Here is a 13,271-nt window from a genome sequence, read left to right as displayed (position 1 = left end):
CACAGGGGACTTACTTCTTACTCCAACCAGAATCTACAGCCATTCACTGCTACCTGTCCTACGTTCAGGACACGTCAAGGCCTTTGCCCATATTACCGGTGGAGGATTGCTAGAAAACATCCCCAGAGTCCTTCCTCAGAAGTTTGGGGTGGATTTAGGTAAGATTGCTGAAAGGAACTTTTGTTCAGAAAACCATTTGGAGGAAAAATGCATTGTGGAAGAAAACCATGGGTAGTTAGTACACATATAATTATATTTGTGGGGAAGTAAAATTTTTTTTAAGATTTTATTTATTTGACAGAGAGTGAAAGAAGGTACACAAGCAAGAGGATGGGGAGAGGGAAAAGCAGACTTCACACTGAGCAGGGAGCCCAATGCAGGGCTTGATCCGAGGACTCTGGGATCATGACCCAAGCCAAAGACAGACATGTAATGACTGAGCCACACAGGCGTTGCTATATGGAAAATTCTTAAATTATTGGGTTTTCTCAGAAAAAATAAAAACTGGCCTTTTTTAAAATTTACTTTTAATTTATTTTTTTTCTCAGAAAAAATAAAACTAGCCTCTTTTTGCTTTATTAGCCACATTTATAAGGCATAAAGTCCCCTCATGTAATCGACTTATATAGATGAAGTGCTTTGGGGGATATGAGAGGTTGGTAATCTCAGGCTCTATCAAGATAGAACCAGAATATGCCGGGAAGGGAAATGGTAGCCTGTGCAAGGGATAAGCAGGACCCAAACCAAGGCATAGAGAAGGGAGACAGATTTGAGAATCACTTGCGCTTAAAAAGAAAAAGAAGTCCCAAGTTTCTAGTTAAGCAAGTAAATATAGACGGTAACATCTGTGATGCAGGAGGAAAAGTAGATTTGGATTAGGAAGTGGCAATAGTGTTTTTTTCCCAAATATTTACTTATCTATTTATTTTTAAAGATTTATTTACTTATTTGGGAAAGAGAGTGCAGGGGGAGGGACAGAGGGAGAGAATCTCAAGCAGACTCCCCGCTGAACCCACAGCCTGACGTGGGGCTCAGTCCCAGGACCCTGAGATCATGACCTGAGCCAAAATCAAGAGTCAGATGCTCACCCAGCTGAGCCACCGAGGTGCCCCTATTTATTTATTTTAGAAGAGTGAGGGGAGTGCAGGTGTGTGTAAGGCGGGGGTAGGGAGCACAAAGGGGGAGAGAATCTCAAGCAGACTCCACACTGAATGCAGAGCGCAACATGGGGCTTGATCTCACAACCCAGAGATCAAGATCTGAGCTAAAATCAAGTCGGACACTCAACCAGCTGAGCCACCCAGGCGCCCTGGAATAGTGTTTTAAGTCTTCAGTGTATTTATTGTGAGGTGTCTGGGAGCAGAAGTTGCTATCAGGCTGAGGTTAGGTTTAGCCCTCAGATGCAGATAGTAATAGTTGTAGCCAAAAGAGTACAGGGACTACAAGGTTGTTCCTCAGTGTTCTGTCTACTTTGAAGGTTGACCGAGGTAGAATTACTAGAAAAGAACAGCCAGAAGCAGGGAGTGAACCACGTAAAAGTATGAACCCCACGGATTTCAATATGACACTGGTCAGCGGCGTCAGGTGCAGCCACGGGATACAGGATGCGAACTAGAAATAAACCAGTATGATTCAGTCAGCTCAGAAAGCATCTCAGTGAGTGCAGATGCCACCCACCACGTGATCATGGGGGGAATGGGTAGCAGAGATAAATAGGGACAGTGAATGGAGGTTGCTGCTTCAAGAAACTTACTGGTAAAAGGGAAGGGGAATCATTACTTATACTCATGGCAAAATGAGCAACAGGGTTTTCCATCCCTGTTTTTATAGGGTAACAGAGGAACTGCCCCAGCTATCATGGTCAACTAATATACATTGCTTTAACGGACTAGAAGCTAAAGAAGTTCACATAAAGTAGCCCCTTTTCCCAGTGAGGTACGAAGGGGTTAGCGAGATGAGCAGACCCAGGAGTGAGGGCATGTGGAAAAGCGTAAATAATGAGATAGACTCGGTCAGGAACAAGAATGAGACAAGAAGCACTGAACGTGAAGGCGAAGGTGGTTGTGTGATTTTTCTCCCAAAGTATGAGTATATATGGCCTTGAAACACGAATTTAAAAAAAAGAAAAAATTGGGGGCGCCTGGGTGGCTCAGTGGGTTGAGCCTCTACCCTCAGCTCAGGTCATGGTCTCAGGGTCCTGGTATCAAGCCCCGCATCAGGCTCTGGGAGCCTGCTTCCCCTTCTCTCTCTGCGTGCCTCTCTGCCTACTTGTGATCTTTCTCTCTGTCAAATAAATAAATAAAATCTTTAAAAAAAAATTTTTTTTTTTTTGAGTGGGTTGGTCCAGTCAGGCTGGAAGCAGCTGTAGGTGCCCATGAGTGGATTTGCTGAGCCAACAGTAGAGTCAGAGTACATGAAGCTCGGAGAGAACCCAAAGAGTCAGAACTGGATCATGACGTACAGTTGATTTCACCATATTCCTAATAGCTGTGGTGGTTGAGTCACACAAATGTCTGTGTCCCAGTAAAAAAGAAAGTCAGGCCCTTACATCAGCCTCTGAGGTTTCTTCTAGGAATCCGACTCCACCAACAGATTTAGGTAAGGCGTTTTCAACATTAAATTTGCAACTGGTTGTATGACTCCTGACATCTGATCATTTTTAGAAACCAGGCTTACAGCCTGTCAGGGTTTGTTTGTTTGTTTGTTTGCTTACAAACCGATACTTTGTTAATCATTTTGCTAAAATGAGATCATAGTTTGGTAATCTGCTATTTATTCTGCCATTTACTCTATCATCAATATCCAGCTGTCAGAGTAGCATCATTTTTGAGATGGGTGTTCCATTTTTTTACACGTATACCACTATTTGGTTTTGTGCTGCTGTTGGCTTTAGACTGTTGATAGAACAGTGAACGCCGCTGTAGCGAAATCTTTGGAGCTCAACTTTTAAGAACGGACATTTCCCAGCTGGTAGAAATGGAATTAAATCTGATAGAGGAGAAGGTTCGTGGACATATGATGCCCCTTAAAAATTGTATCAACTCCAGAGCATTAAAGAACTGATTATCCAGTATGCCTGACCGGCTCACACAGTAGAGCATGTGACTCTTTTATCTTGGGGTCTTGAGTTCGTTCAAGCCCCACACTGAGGGAAGAGTTTACTTTAAAAAATAAATAAATAAAAATAAAGAACTAATTATCCAGTAGATCCACCAAATTAATAAGGGGAACTGATGGTTAATCCTATTATTTAATAAAAAGCTAAATCCCTAATGGCTTCCCTTTCTTAGGAGCATCATAAATAAATATTTAATTTAGTAGAGTTTTGGCAAGTCTGATCCCATAACTGTAGATTCTAAACAACTATCCAAATTTAAATTGTATGTATGTTGTGTTTATGCCTTTACTTAAAAATTTTTATCAGAGATTTTTGTTGTGTTATAACAGACCTAAATCTAAATTTTAAAGTAAATATGGAAAGGAACACCTGGGTGGCTCAATCAGTTAAGCATTCGACTCTTAATTTCAGCTCAGGTTGTGATCTCAGGGTCCTAGGATCAAGCCTTGTATTGGGCTCCACACTCAGCCTGAAGTCTGCTTGTCCCTCTGTGGCACCCAGTTCCTCACCCCTACCCCCCGTACGCGCATGTGCCCTATACATTTCTTCTAAATCTATAATGTAAGCCACCTAGTTTTTCATCACACTTAGGGTACATTTTGGTCATCGCTAAGACCCAGCTTAACATTTGCAAACCTTTACTGGAACTCAGTTCGTAACACAGTCTTTTAAGGGACTGCTAAGAATTTAGTTAATGTGCCACAAAACCTAAGTTAACTGTTAATACTGGCCAGGTGTGTCAGCAAAAATATTCTGGATGAGGTACAAATGGATCCCACCCAAAAACTCTGGAAGGCCAGTTTATAGTTCTACTCTACGTAAAACAGCAGAGCTGCTTGTATTTCCACAGCTTTGTATATATGCACACGTTATATTTTGTGTGCAACAATAGGCTAATCAGACAACTCTTCCCTGTTTTCAGATGCCCAGACCTGGAGGGTCCCCAGGATCTTCTCATGGTTACAGCAGGAAGGACACCTCTCTGAGGAAGAAATGGCCAGAACATTTAACTGTGGGATTGGGGCTGCCCTCGTGGTGTCAAAGGATCTGGCAGAGCAGATTCTGAGAGATATTAAGCAGCACAAGGAAGAAGCCTGGGTGATTGGCAAGGTGGTGGCATGTCCTGAAGGTAATCACTCCTTGATTCGTTGTTCTTGGGTATATAACCAGAAATACAACTCCGTCCCACCTCCGAAGCTGTGCCCACCTTTTAGTCCAGCCATTGCTGGGGCAGCTGCATTTACCCAGCTGTAACAGGACTGTGCCCAAGCTGGTACCACCGCATTTCTCCTCACTTCGGCCTGAGGCTCTGACTCCTCTGTGCAGTAGTCCCTGTGCGCAGCTCCACCCCACAGGACAACCCTCAGCCAGCGGAGTGAATAAATACCCACTTTAGGGACAGAAAAGGGAGCAGTTCTGAAGCAGTCTTCATAGCTCCTTTGAGGCTCGCAGTGGAATCAAGCCCCAGTTGCCCACAGTGGTGACCAGTTTAATGACACTTCTGTTGGTCCTCTGTATCATGTTTTCCAGAGCCTCCCTCTGGTTTCTTGGGATCCGTCCCAGAGGAGCCTTTCCACAGGCAAGACCTTGTCTCGGGCTCTACCTTGTGATTCAGTTCAGTTCAGGAAACTGTGAAGCGAGCGCCCTGACAAGTGTTGTGTATACTCAGGACTCTGTTAGAAGTACTAGAAATAAGCAGAGTGGCGGAAAACCCACTCAGATCAGCTAAGAGATGCCAGGCCTTGCCAGTTATATCTGTGTATGCCTTTCGTTTATTATGTAGGTTTCATTTCAAGCAGGTTCTCCAAGTACCAGAAAGATGTCTTGAGCTCACATTGCAATAGGAAAGAGAGGTCCTCTGTCGCTCAGCATCCTCTGTCAAATCTTTGAATGGCCTCACTTGTGTTGCATGCCTCCTCTGAGGCCAGGAGATAGTGGTATGCTGTGGCTTTTAGTTGAAGTAGGTAATTATAAATGTTCTCTTTCAGGAAGTTTTTATGAGTGAGTAACATTAAGTAATACAAGTCTAGTCTTCTTGTTAGTCCTTTTATAATTTATTTTCAGGATGAGGTATTCTCAAGTTTTCATAAGATACTTTTCTTTCCATTATTAATGTTAATTCACAGTTCCATTCTATTTATTGGATGTGTTTGAAATGAAGGTTCTCCTCGTGTGAAAGTCAAGAATTTGATAGAAACCATGCAAATAAATGGATCAGTATTAGAAAATGGCACCGTGAAAAATAATTTCTCTGTCCAATCAAAAAAGGCAAGAGTGGCTGTCTTAATATCTGGAACAGGTAAGATATGCCTTCCTCTTTACTGTGGGGCTATAGAAATGCTCTTTCTGGGCCTTTGGGTTGCTCAGTCGGTTAAGTAGCTGCCTTCAGTTAAGCCTGCCTTTGGCCCAGGTCATGATCCCAGGGGTCCTGGGCTTGAATCCCACATCCGGCTCCCTGCTTCTCCCTCTGCCCCTCCCCCTTTATGTGCTCACATGCAGGCGCTCTCTCAATAATTAATTAATTAATTTTAAAAAGAAATGCTCACTCCCCCCACCCCAAAATCCTTCCGATTGTGAGGAAACTGTCAGTAGAGTGGGGCAAGGGATCATTAAGGACTGTTTTGTTATTCTGTGTCCTTAGTCTTTCTACTTTTCTCGGGCTTTTGAGACACCTAAAGGAAGAATAGAGGGTATCAGGAAGATGGTTGAAGAAAGAGAAACCAGAAGAAATGGAAAATCCAACTTTCTTGTCATTGCTTTCTAGATAAAAAGTCTTAAAACAGCTGAGGTTTTTTTTTTTTATGGTAATAAGAATATGAAATTTATGGTTGATTCTTATGGATAGAGGGATAAAATAATAAGAGTGTCGTATTCTTTCAGATGGAGATAGCATGTTTATTTTTCCCACTATTGTAAATAACATTGCTGTGAACATTTTGGTAAGTATACAGCACATTTCTAGGTGCATATCTCATTATTTCTTTAGGATACATTACTAGAAGTATAGTTGCTTTCCAAGTCCATTTTAAGGTTTCAATATACTTTAGGCCCAAATTAATGGTTTAAAAAAAAAAAAAAAAGCTATTATAAGGTTCATAGTGGTTACTTCTTTTTTTTTCTTTTTTTAGATTTTTATTTATTTATTTATTTATTTATTTATTTATTTATTTGACAGAGAGAGATCACAAATAGGCAGAGAGGCAGGAAGAGAGGAGAGGGAAGCAGGCTCCCCGCCGAGGAGAGAGTCCAATGCGGGGCTCGATCCCAGGACCCTGTGACTATGACCTGAGTCGAAGGCAGACGTTTTACCCACTGAGCCACCCAGGTGCCCCCATAGTGGTTACTTCTTAAGAGGGGTGATTTTTCAGGGCATCTGGCTAACTCAGTCGATAGAGCATGCGGCTTTTGATCTCAGGGTTATAAGTTCAAGCCCTATGTTGGGCACAGTTAGGGATTGCTTAAAAAAATAAAATCTTAAAGAGAGTTGATTTTTCTTGCCTAATTAAGCAGCTAATTCCTCACTAGTCAGGTTTTTTTTAAGATTTTATTTATTTATTTGACAGAGAGAGATCACAGGTAAGGAGAGAGGGAGAAGCAGGCTCCCCGCTGAGCAGAGAGCCCGATGCAGGGCTCGATCCCAGGACCCTGGTATCATGACCTGAGCTAAAGGCAAAGGCTTAACCCACTGAGCCACCCAGGCACCCCACCAGTCAGTTTTTAAATCATGTTATACGGTTTCTCTTACTGTGCTTGATCATATTATTTGCAGGCCCAATTATATATCCTAGAACCAGGAGTGCCTACATTTTCATAAGCTATTAATCCATCAAGAGAAAGGGAATTTCAAAGCCTCACATATTTTGCCAGTCTTTTCTAAGATATTTATTTAGAAATCTTGACCATTTGCTATGCAAAATGGAACATATCTTTATTAAGACACTTGAACTTACTTGTGTGTTTTTTTCTCTTTCAGGATCAAACCTGCAAGCTCTCATAGACAGTACTAGGGAGCCAAGTAGCTGTGCGCACATTGTTGTCGTTATCTCCAACAAAGCCGCAGTGGCTGGCTTAGATAAAGCGGAGACAGCTGGAATTCCCACCAGAGTGAGTTACTTTGAAAAGTGTCTTTCCTGAAGACTGTATTTAAACTCATAACCTGCCCCCCAACCCCTAACAAGACCTCGATCTGTAAGGGTAGCTTATTCTTTGGATTTCTGGATTGGGGTGTGTGCTGGGCTTGCCTTTCTACTTCATTCTCCAGGATGTCTTTATGAGAAAGAGGGCAAGTATGGTCTATGTACAGGTTGAGTTTTAAATTGTTTTTGGTAATTCATTGAAAAAGTTGTGCTGATTTTTTTCTATTACAGGTAATTAATCATAAATTATATAAAAGTCGGGTAGAATTTGACACTGCAATTGACCAAGTCCTTGAAGAGTACTCCACAGACATAGTCTGTCTTGCAGGATTCATGAGAATTTTATCTGGCCCCTTTGTCAGGAAATGGGATGGTAAGCAAAACCTGTGTGACACCACATTGAGAAATCAGCTGAAAGCAGACTGCAGGGCCATTAGCCTCCCAAGCAACCCAATGGTGAAGTGTTTAACTAGACTCTTTTAACACAGGTTGTAATTTAATTTCCTCAGCTCAGAGAACGACCCAGTGATCATTTTATCTTGTGCCTTTATCAGTTTTCTTTGGCCTGCTGTAATTAATCACTTTCTAACACAGGTTAGGTTACTCACATTACTAGCATTTCATCTTCTGAATGGATAATTCAGTAGAGACATTTTTGCTTGTGTAGACGCAAAAGAAAATGATCCCCTGTCTCCCAACATGGAGAGTCCATCCTCTCCGTAGAAGTGTAGACCGTTGCCATACATGGCAAGGAAGGCATTGTTTCTGGAAAACATACCTTATGTTCTAGCCCCTTCCACTAAAGTTGTGACTGTATCCTGCTGTCCTTTTTTGTGCCCCTGTTTGGACAACAGATAGATTCTCCAAAGAGTTCGTGTTTTCTTAAGTGACTATGGTTAGAGTCCTTGCGGTTTAACGTGAAAGTGGCATGCCACTTCATGCTTAGAAGTCAAGCACGTAGACACCGTGCAGGACTCTCCGGTCTCTTTCTAACAGCACGTGCCAGCAGCAGGCCACGTTTTCTTCACAAGCTCCATGAGCGAGAGTCGCCCCGCTCCATCCCGCTTCTAGTCACTGCAGGCGCCTACTCAGAGAGCCTCATGTGTGTTCAGTTGTACAAGGCAGGAGCTTGCTGCGCCCATGGCTCCTAGATGAAAACCCTTATTTCCCTTTCATTTCTGTCTTCTATAAAGAAACACCCATCCCAGAGAAACCCTGCTCCTCCTGACTCTGACTCTAAACAGAGAAACATACATTCCTTTGGTAGAGTACCTAGAATTTGTAAATTCTGACCACTGTGTTTTCATTAATTTCCAGGGAAGATGCTCAACATCCACCCATCCTTGCTCCCGTCTTTTAAGGGTTCAAATGCCCACGAGCAAGCCCTAGAAGCCGGCGTCACAGTCACCGGGTGTACTGTGCACTTTGTAGCTGTGAGTATGTCTCTTTCTGCCAAAGTATTATCTGTGTCTCTATGTAAATTGTGCTAGCTAGAAAGTAATGTTCAAAACCTCTTCTTCCTCCTCCAGGAAGATGTAGATGCTGGACAGATTATTTTACAAGAACCTGTGCCAGTGAAGAGAGGTGACACTGTTGCAACTCTGTCTGAAAGAGTGAAATTAGCAGAGCACAAAATATTCCCCGCAGCCCTCCAGCTGGTAGCCAGTGGAGCTGTACGGCTTGGAGAAAATGGCAAGATTTGTTGGGTCACAGAGTGAAGCCTCCCAACCTGGGAATAGAGCCACTTCTGAAAGAAGTCTGGCTGTGTGCATGGTGTCTTTTATCACGGGCTCCGTGGAGAAGAACAAATACTAAAAAAGAGGTCTTCATTCTCACCCCTGGCCATTTTTTTAAGGAATAGAGATTCATTAAAAACAAGACTGGTACAGCATAGCTAAGAGCTATGTGTCACCACCAGTCGTCTTTCAGGGTTTACCTGTTCTGGACCTTCTTGTTCACAACCAAGTTGCTCATTCAGAATTCTTTCGCTTTCAGCCAGACAAGATACCAAAACTCTTGGTCTTCTTCTTCTGAATGATACCACCTCCCTTTTTTGTAGTTAAATGTGCTCTGGTATTTGAAGAGTTAACCCACAAAACTCCCAAGTTACTGTCTCTCCCCTATATTTTGAAATCTGTACTGGTTTGAATTGAAACTTCTCTAATTATCCTGATCATGATTTAGTGTCACAGAATTTGTGTGTAGCTCCCATTTCTGAGGGATAACATACTTTGTGCTTTGAAATATCATTAAACATCCCTCTAATTATTGGCAGTTTCTATACTACTCGGATTGTAGCTTCACAGTTATTCTGTATGTTATCAACATCCTTACTTTTATAAATACTAGAAGGTTATAGGGAGAGTTTTGGTGGCATCCAGATTCAAGCATAGGACTGAGGCATGTTACTCACCCTCTCTGTCTCTGTGTCCCCAGCTACTGACACAGGCAAATGCCTGTCATGGTGGTTTTGATAATTAAGTTAATATGTATGAAATGCGGGGCGCCTGGGTGGCTCAGTGGGTTAAAGCCTCTGCCTTCAGCTCAGGTCATGATCCCAGGGTCCTGGGATAGAGCCCCGCATTGGGCTTTCTGCTCAGTGCAGAGCCTGCTTCTCTCTCTCTCTGCCTGCCTCTCTCTGCCTACTTGCGTTCTCTGTCAAATAAATAAATAAAATCTTAAAAAAAAAAAAAAAAAATATGTATGAAATGCCAAAAACCGGGCTTGGCCCAGAGTAGGCCCTCAAAGGTCAGCATTTACTTCATAGCTCTTCCCGGTTATGAAAGCTCTTGTAATTCACTACCCTTTCAACAAATACATCTGAACATAAGATTGAGAATGGTAATAAACAGAATACTAGAAGCGTGCTAGGTGCTGTTTGGGAGGAGTGAGGGCAAATGGAGGGCAATGCTCCCAGACTAGTAAAGAGCAGAATGGCACTGCATATGTTTTCCACTCTGGCCATTCATTTCCAGTCTGGATACACAATTCTGGAACTGGGAGGTGTAGGTTGACCTATTAGGCACATGTACATGACCCCAAGCTTGGTACCACATTTCTCCCATAGCAGAGTGAACAAGGAATGACCATCCGGCCCCGAAGCAGCCGGCAATCCTTCCAGTGCTGGGCAGCCTTCCAAGTGATGTGGCCTAAGACCCGCCTGCCCGGCAGGAGTGTGCCTGACTCGCAGCTTACCTGGAGGCCCCGTTCGAATCCTCCCTTGGAGTTTAAACTCAAGACCTCACAGCAGAGCAGTCATTTTATACAGAAGATACAAATTCTAGCCTTACAAAAGGAAAGAGTAGGCGAGTAAGAGGAGAGGCACCTTCCCCAATAGACCTTAATCACTGCCTCTGGTGCAGGTAGGTTCCCCAGACCCAGGCAGCTGGCCAGTGATGTCGCTCTTACTCACAGACCACAGTCGGCCAAGGCCATCAAATTGGAGGTTCGGGTGCATCATTTCACATAGTCCCTTTGCTGTAAAAACAACGGATCCATTTGTTCTGGAGAGTACGTGCGACATTAAATACCTATTATGTACATGCCAAACATTGTCCTGTGAAGTTTACAGAAAGTTAAAAGATAGAAAGGAAAATGTTATTGGTGGATAAAATCACAAACTTTAATAAAAGTAGAAGGGGTCCAACTGTTCATCAGCACTGCTGGTCGTAAGAAGTGGAAGGATTCAAGGGCGAGTTCCAGAACAAGTAAGCCAAACGTTCTAAAGAGGAGTGTGAAATTTCTAAGAGAAACTTCATGTTTCTAAACTTCATGTCTCTAAATGTTCCTTCTCAAATTTTTTACTTAATCCTTTTTAACTGCTAAACAAACTTATAAAGTATAATATGGTATCTAGTCATAATAAAGTTTAATAACTGATACAGCTGCTAGATCCTCATTTTTTTTTTTTCACCACATTTCCCTTGGCTATTCTCTCATGCTAACAGAATTCTCTTGTGCTAAGAGAACAGAACCATAGCCAAAGCCTTGCCCCAGGAGGAGACGGTCAAGGACACTTTTCAGCCAGGCCATGTTAGGCTCTGCTGGCCCCACTTCCAGTGGTCACTCCATCCGCCCTGTCCCCACAACCGAAGCACTCTGCCTGTGTCTCAGGGTCACTCATCCAGGCTTAAAGTTCCAGGTAGGAAGATCCAATTGGCCAAGTTTAGGTCACCCCACCCCTCCCACAGCCTCCCCAGCTCTCAAAGCCAGGAGTCAAGGGAGAACAGAAACACGGCCTCGTGCCGCTGGACAGCGTGAAACTGCCTCGCAGGGCGGTGGCTGCCCTGTGCACACTGAGGGGATTACCTTGCACAGCAGCCTCCCTGTGACACGGGCCGACCCCACCGTTCAGGTGACCAGTGCAGCTGCAAGTAGTTCAGGAAGATTAATAAAACCCTAGTTGTTTTTTTTTTAAGTTCCTCTAGGCCTATCTCCCCCTGAGCTGCCTTTTTACCAGTTATCTCTGTAATACATAAATTTTTGCCTCCTCCACTACCGTTTAAGAGATGGCTCTCATAGCCATTCTTTCACAAGCCGTGTCAGCCTTTTATTTACCACAACATAAGGCCATTTTCCTTTTTATCTGGAGCCAATTGGTTATATATATATATATATATATATATATATATTTTTTTTTTTTTTTTTTTTAAGTTAATCTCTACATCCAACGTGGGGCTCCAAAAGTCACAACCCTGAGATCAAGAGTCACACACTCTTCCAACTGAACCAGATGGGCACCCTGGAGCGAATTGTGTAATTAACATTTTTAAATTAATTCAGAAGTAGAACCTATCCAGATGTCCTTCAGCTAAGGAATCAATGAAGATATGTGGTCTATCCATACAGTCGAGTGTTAGAATCATTAAAGGAAATGAAGGACTGATACGTACAACATGGAATCTTGAAACATGCTAAGTAAAAGAATCCAGTCACATACAAGCACGTTTATAATTCCATTGGTATGGAAGGTACAGAACAGGCAAATCCCTACAGACACAGAATAGATAAGTAGTTGCCCAGGGCAGTGGGGATAGATGTATTTTGAGGGTGTTGACTAAAGGGTATAGCGTTTCTATTAGGTACTGAGAATGTGCTAGAATTGATTGTGGAGATGGTTCCATGACCCCATGGACATATCTAAAGGCACTCAACTGTATATTTTAAATGGACGAACTGTGTGGCATATGAATTATATCCCCATAAAACTGCTTCCCTAAACAAAGCTACAACTCCTAATGTCGCTATAAAAACATTAATTCATAGTTGTGGGGTTTTGTTTTTGTTTTTTAAGATTTTTATTTATTTATTTGACAGAAAGAGAGAGATCACAAGTAGGCAGAGAGGCAGGTAGAGAGATAGGAGGAAGCAGGCTCACTCTGAGCAGAGAGATTCGGGGCTCAATCCCAGGACCCTGGGATCATGACCTGAGCCGAAGGCAGAGGCTTAACCCACTGAGCCACCCAGGCGCCCCTTTAGTTGTGGTTTTTTAAAGATTTAACTTACTTGAGAGAGAGCGCTAGAGGGGGAGCACTAGCAGGGGAGGGGCAGAGGCAGGGAGGAAGAAGCAAGCTCCCCGCTGAGCAGGTGATGAGGGAGCAGGAGGCTGGCTGAGGACAAAGCAAAGGCTGGCACCTTGCACCCCCTCTCCACCTGCTCCTCTCGGTGGTATGTGTGACTTTCCTAAGGCACCCCTGGCTGCCCTAAAAGAAAAACAAATAGTTAACTTGCAGAGATCACAATCCTGCAAGGCAGGAGTCTCCCTTGGTTTACAAATGTCCTAGAGATTTACAACAAATAAGTTACCTTATCAATAGCCCAATTTCCAGAGGCACATATAACTCAGTTCCTCAAGCCCTAACATCACCCTCCCCTCCATAAACAAAACTGAAGGAGGCTGAGGTAGAAGGAAATGTAAATAAAGTTAAATTTCTTGTAAACCCAAATCTCACTAACAAGGACGCTTGATAGCAGGAATGTGACATTCCACCAGGAAACTCCCAATTGTCTTCATGCTA

General features: G+C 43.0%; 1 protein-coding gene across 2 annotated transcripts in view; it reads left to right on the top strand.

The window, feature by feature from the left end:
• The window catches only part of LOC111155699 (phosphoribosylglycinamide formyltransferase, phosphoribosylglycinamide synthetase, phosphoribosylaminoimidazole synthetase), a 37,432-nt gene that overhangs the window by 20,334 nt on the left and 3,827 nt on the right, over positions 1 to 13,271 (top strand). Inside the window, exons 16-22 of one of the 2 annotated variants that reach the window (XM_022516009.1) lie at positions 6 to 158; positions 4,041 to 4,247; positions 5,280 to 5,417; positions 7,092 to 7,222; positions 7,486 to 7,627; positions 8,572 to 8,687; positions 8,784 to 9,522. In XM_022516009.1, the coding sequence (XP_022371717.1) occupies positions 6 to 158; positions 4,041 to 4,247; positions 5,280 to 5,417; positions 7,092 to 7,222; positions 7,486 to 7,627; positions 8,572 to 8,687; positions 8,784 to 8,972 (1,076 nt within the window). In that variant the 3' untranslated portion in view covers positions 8,973 to 9,522. Of the gene's footprint in view, positions 1 to 5; positions 159 to 4,040; positions 4,248 to 5,279; positions 5,418 to 7,091; positions 7,223 to 7,485; positions 7,628 to 8,571; positions 8,688 to 8,783; positions 9,523 to 13,271 lie in introns of those variants that run through there. The other variant, XM_022516010.1, reaches the window with a different exon arrangement.

This window comes from Enhydra lutris, unplaced genomic scaffold, assembly GCF_002288905.1.
Source record: "Enhydra lutris kenyoni isolate GAN:26980312 unplaced genomic scaffold, ASM228890v2 scaffoldscaffold43, whole genome shotgun sequence".
NCBI lineage: Eukaryota > Metazoa > Chordata > Mammalia > Carnivora > Mustelidae > Enhydra > Enhydra lutris.
Note: the sequence above shows the minus strand (reverse complement) of the source record. Positions and strands in the feature narration are given on the sequence as shown.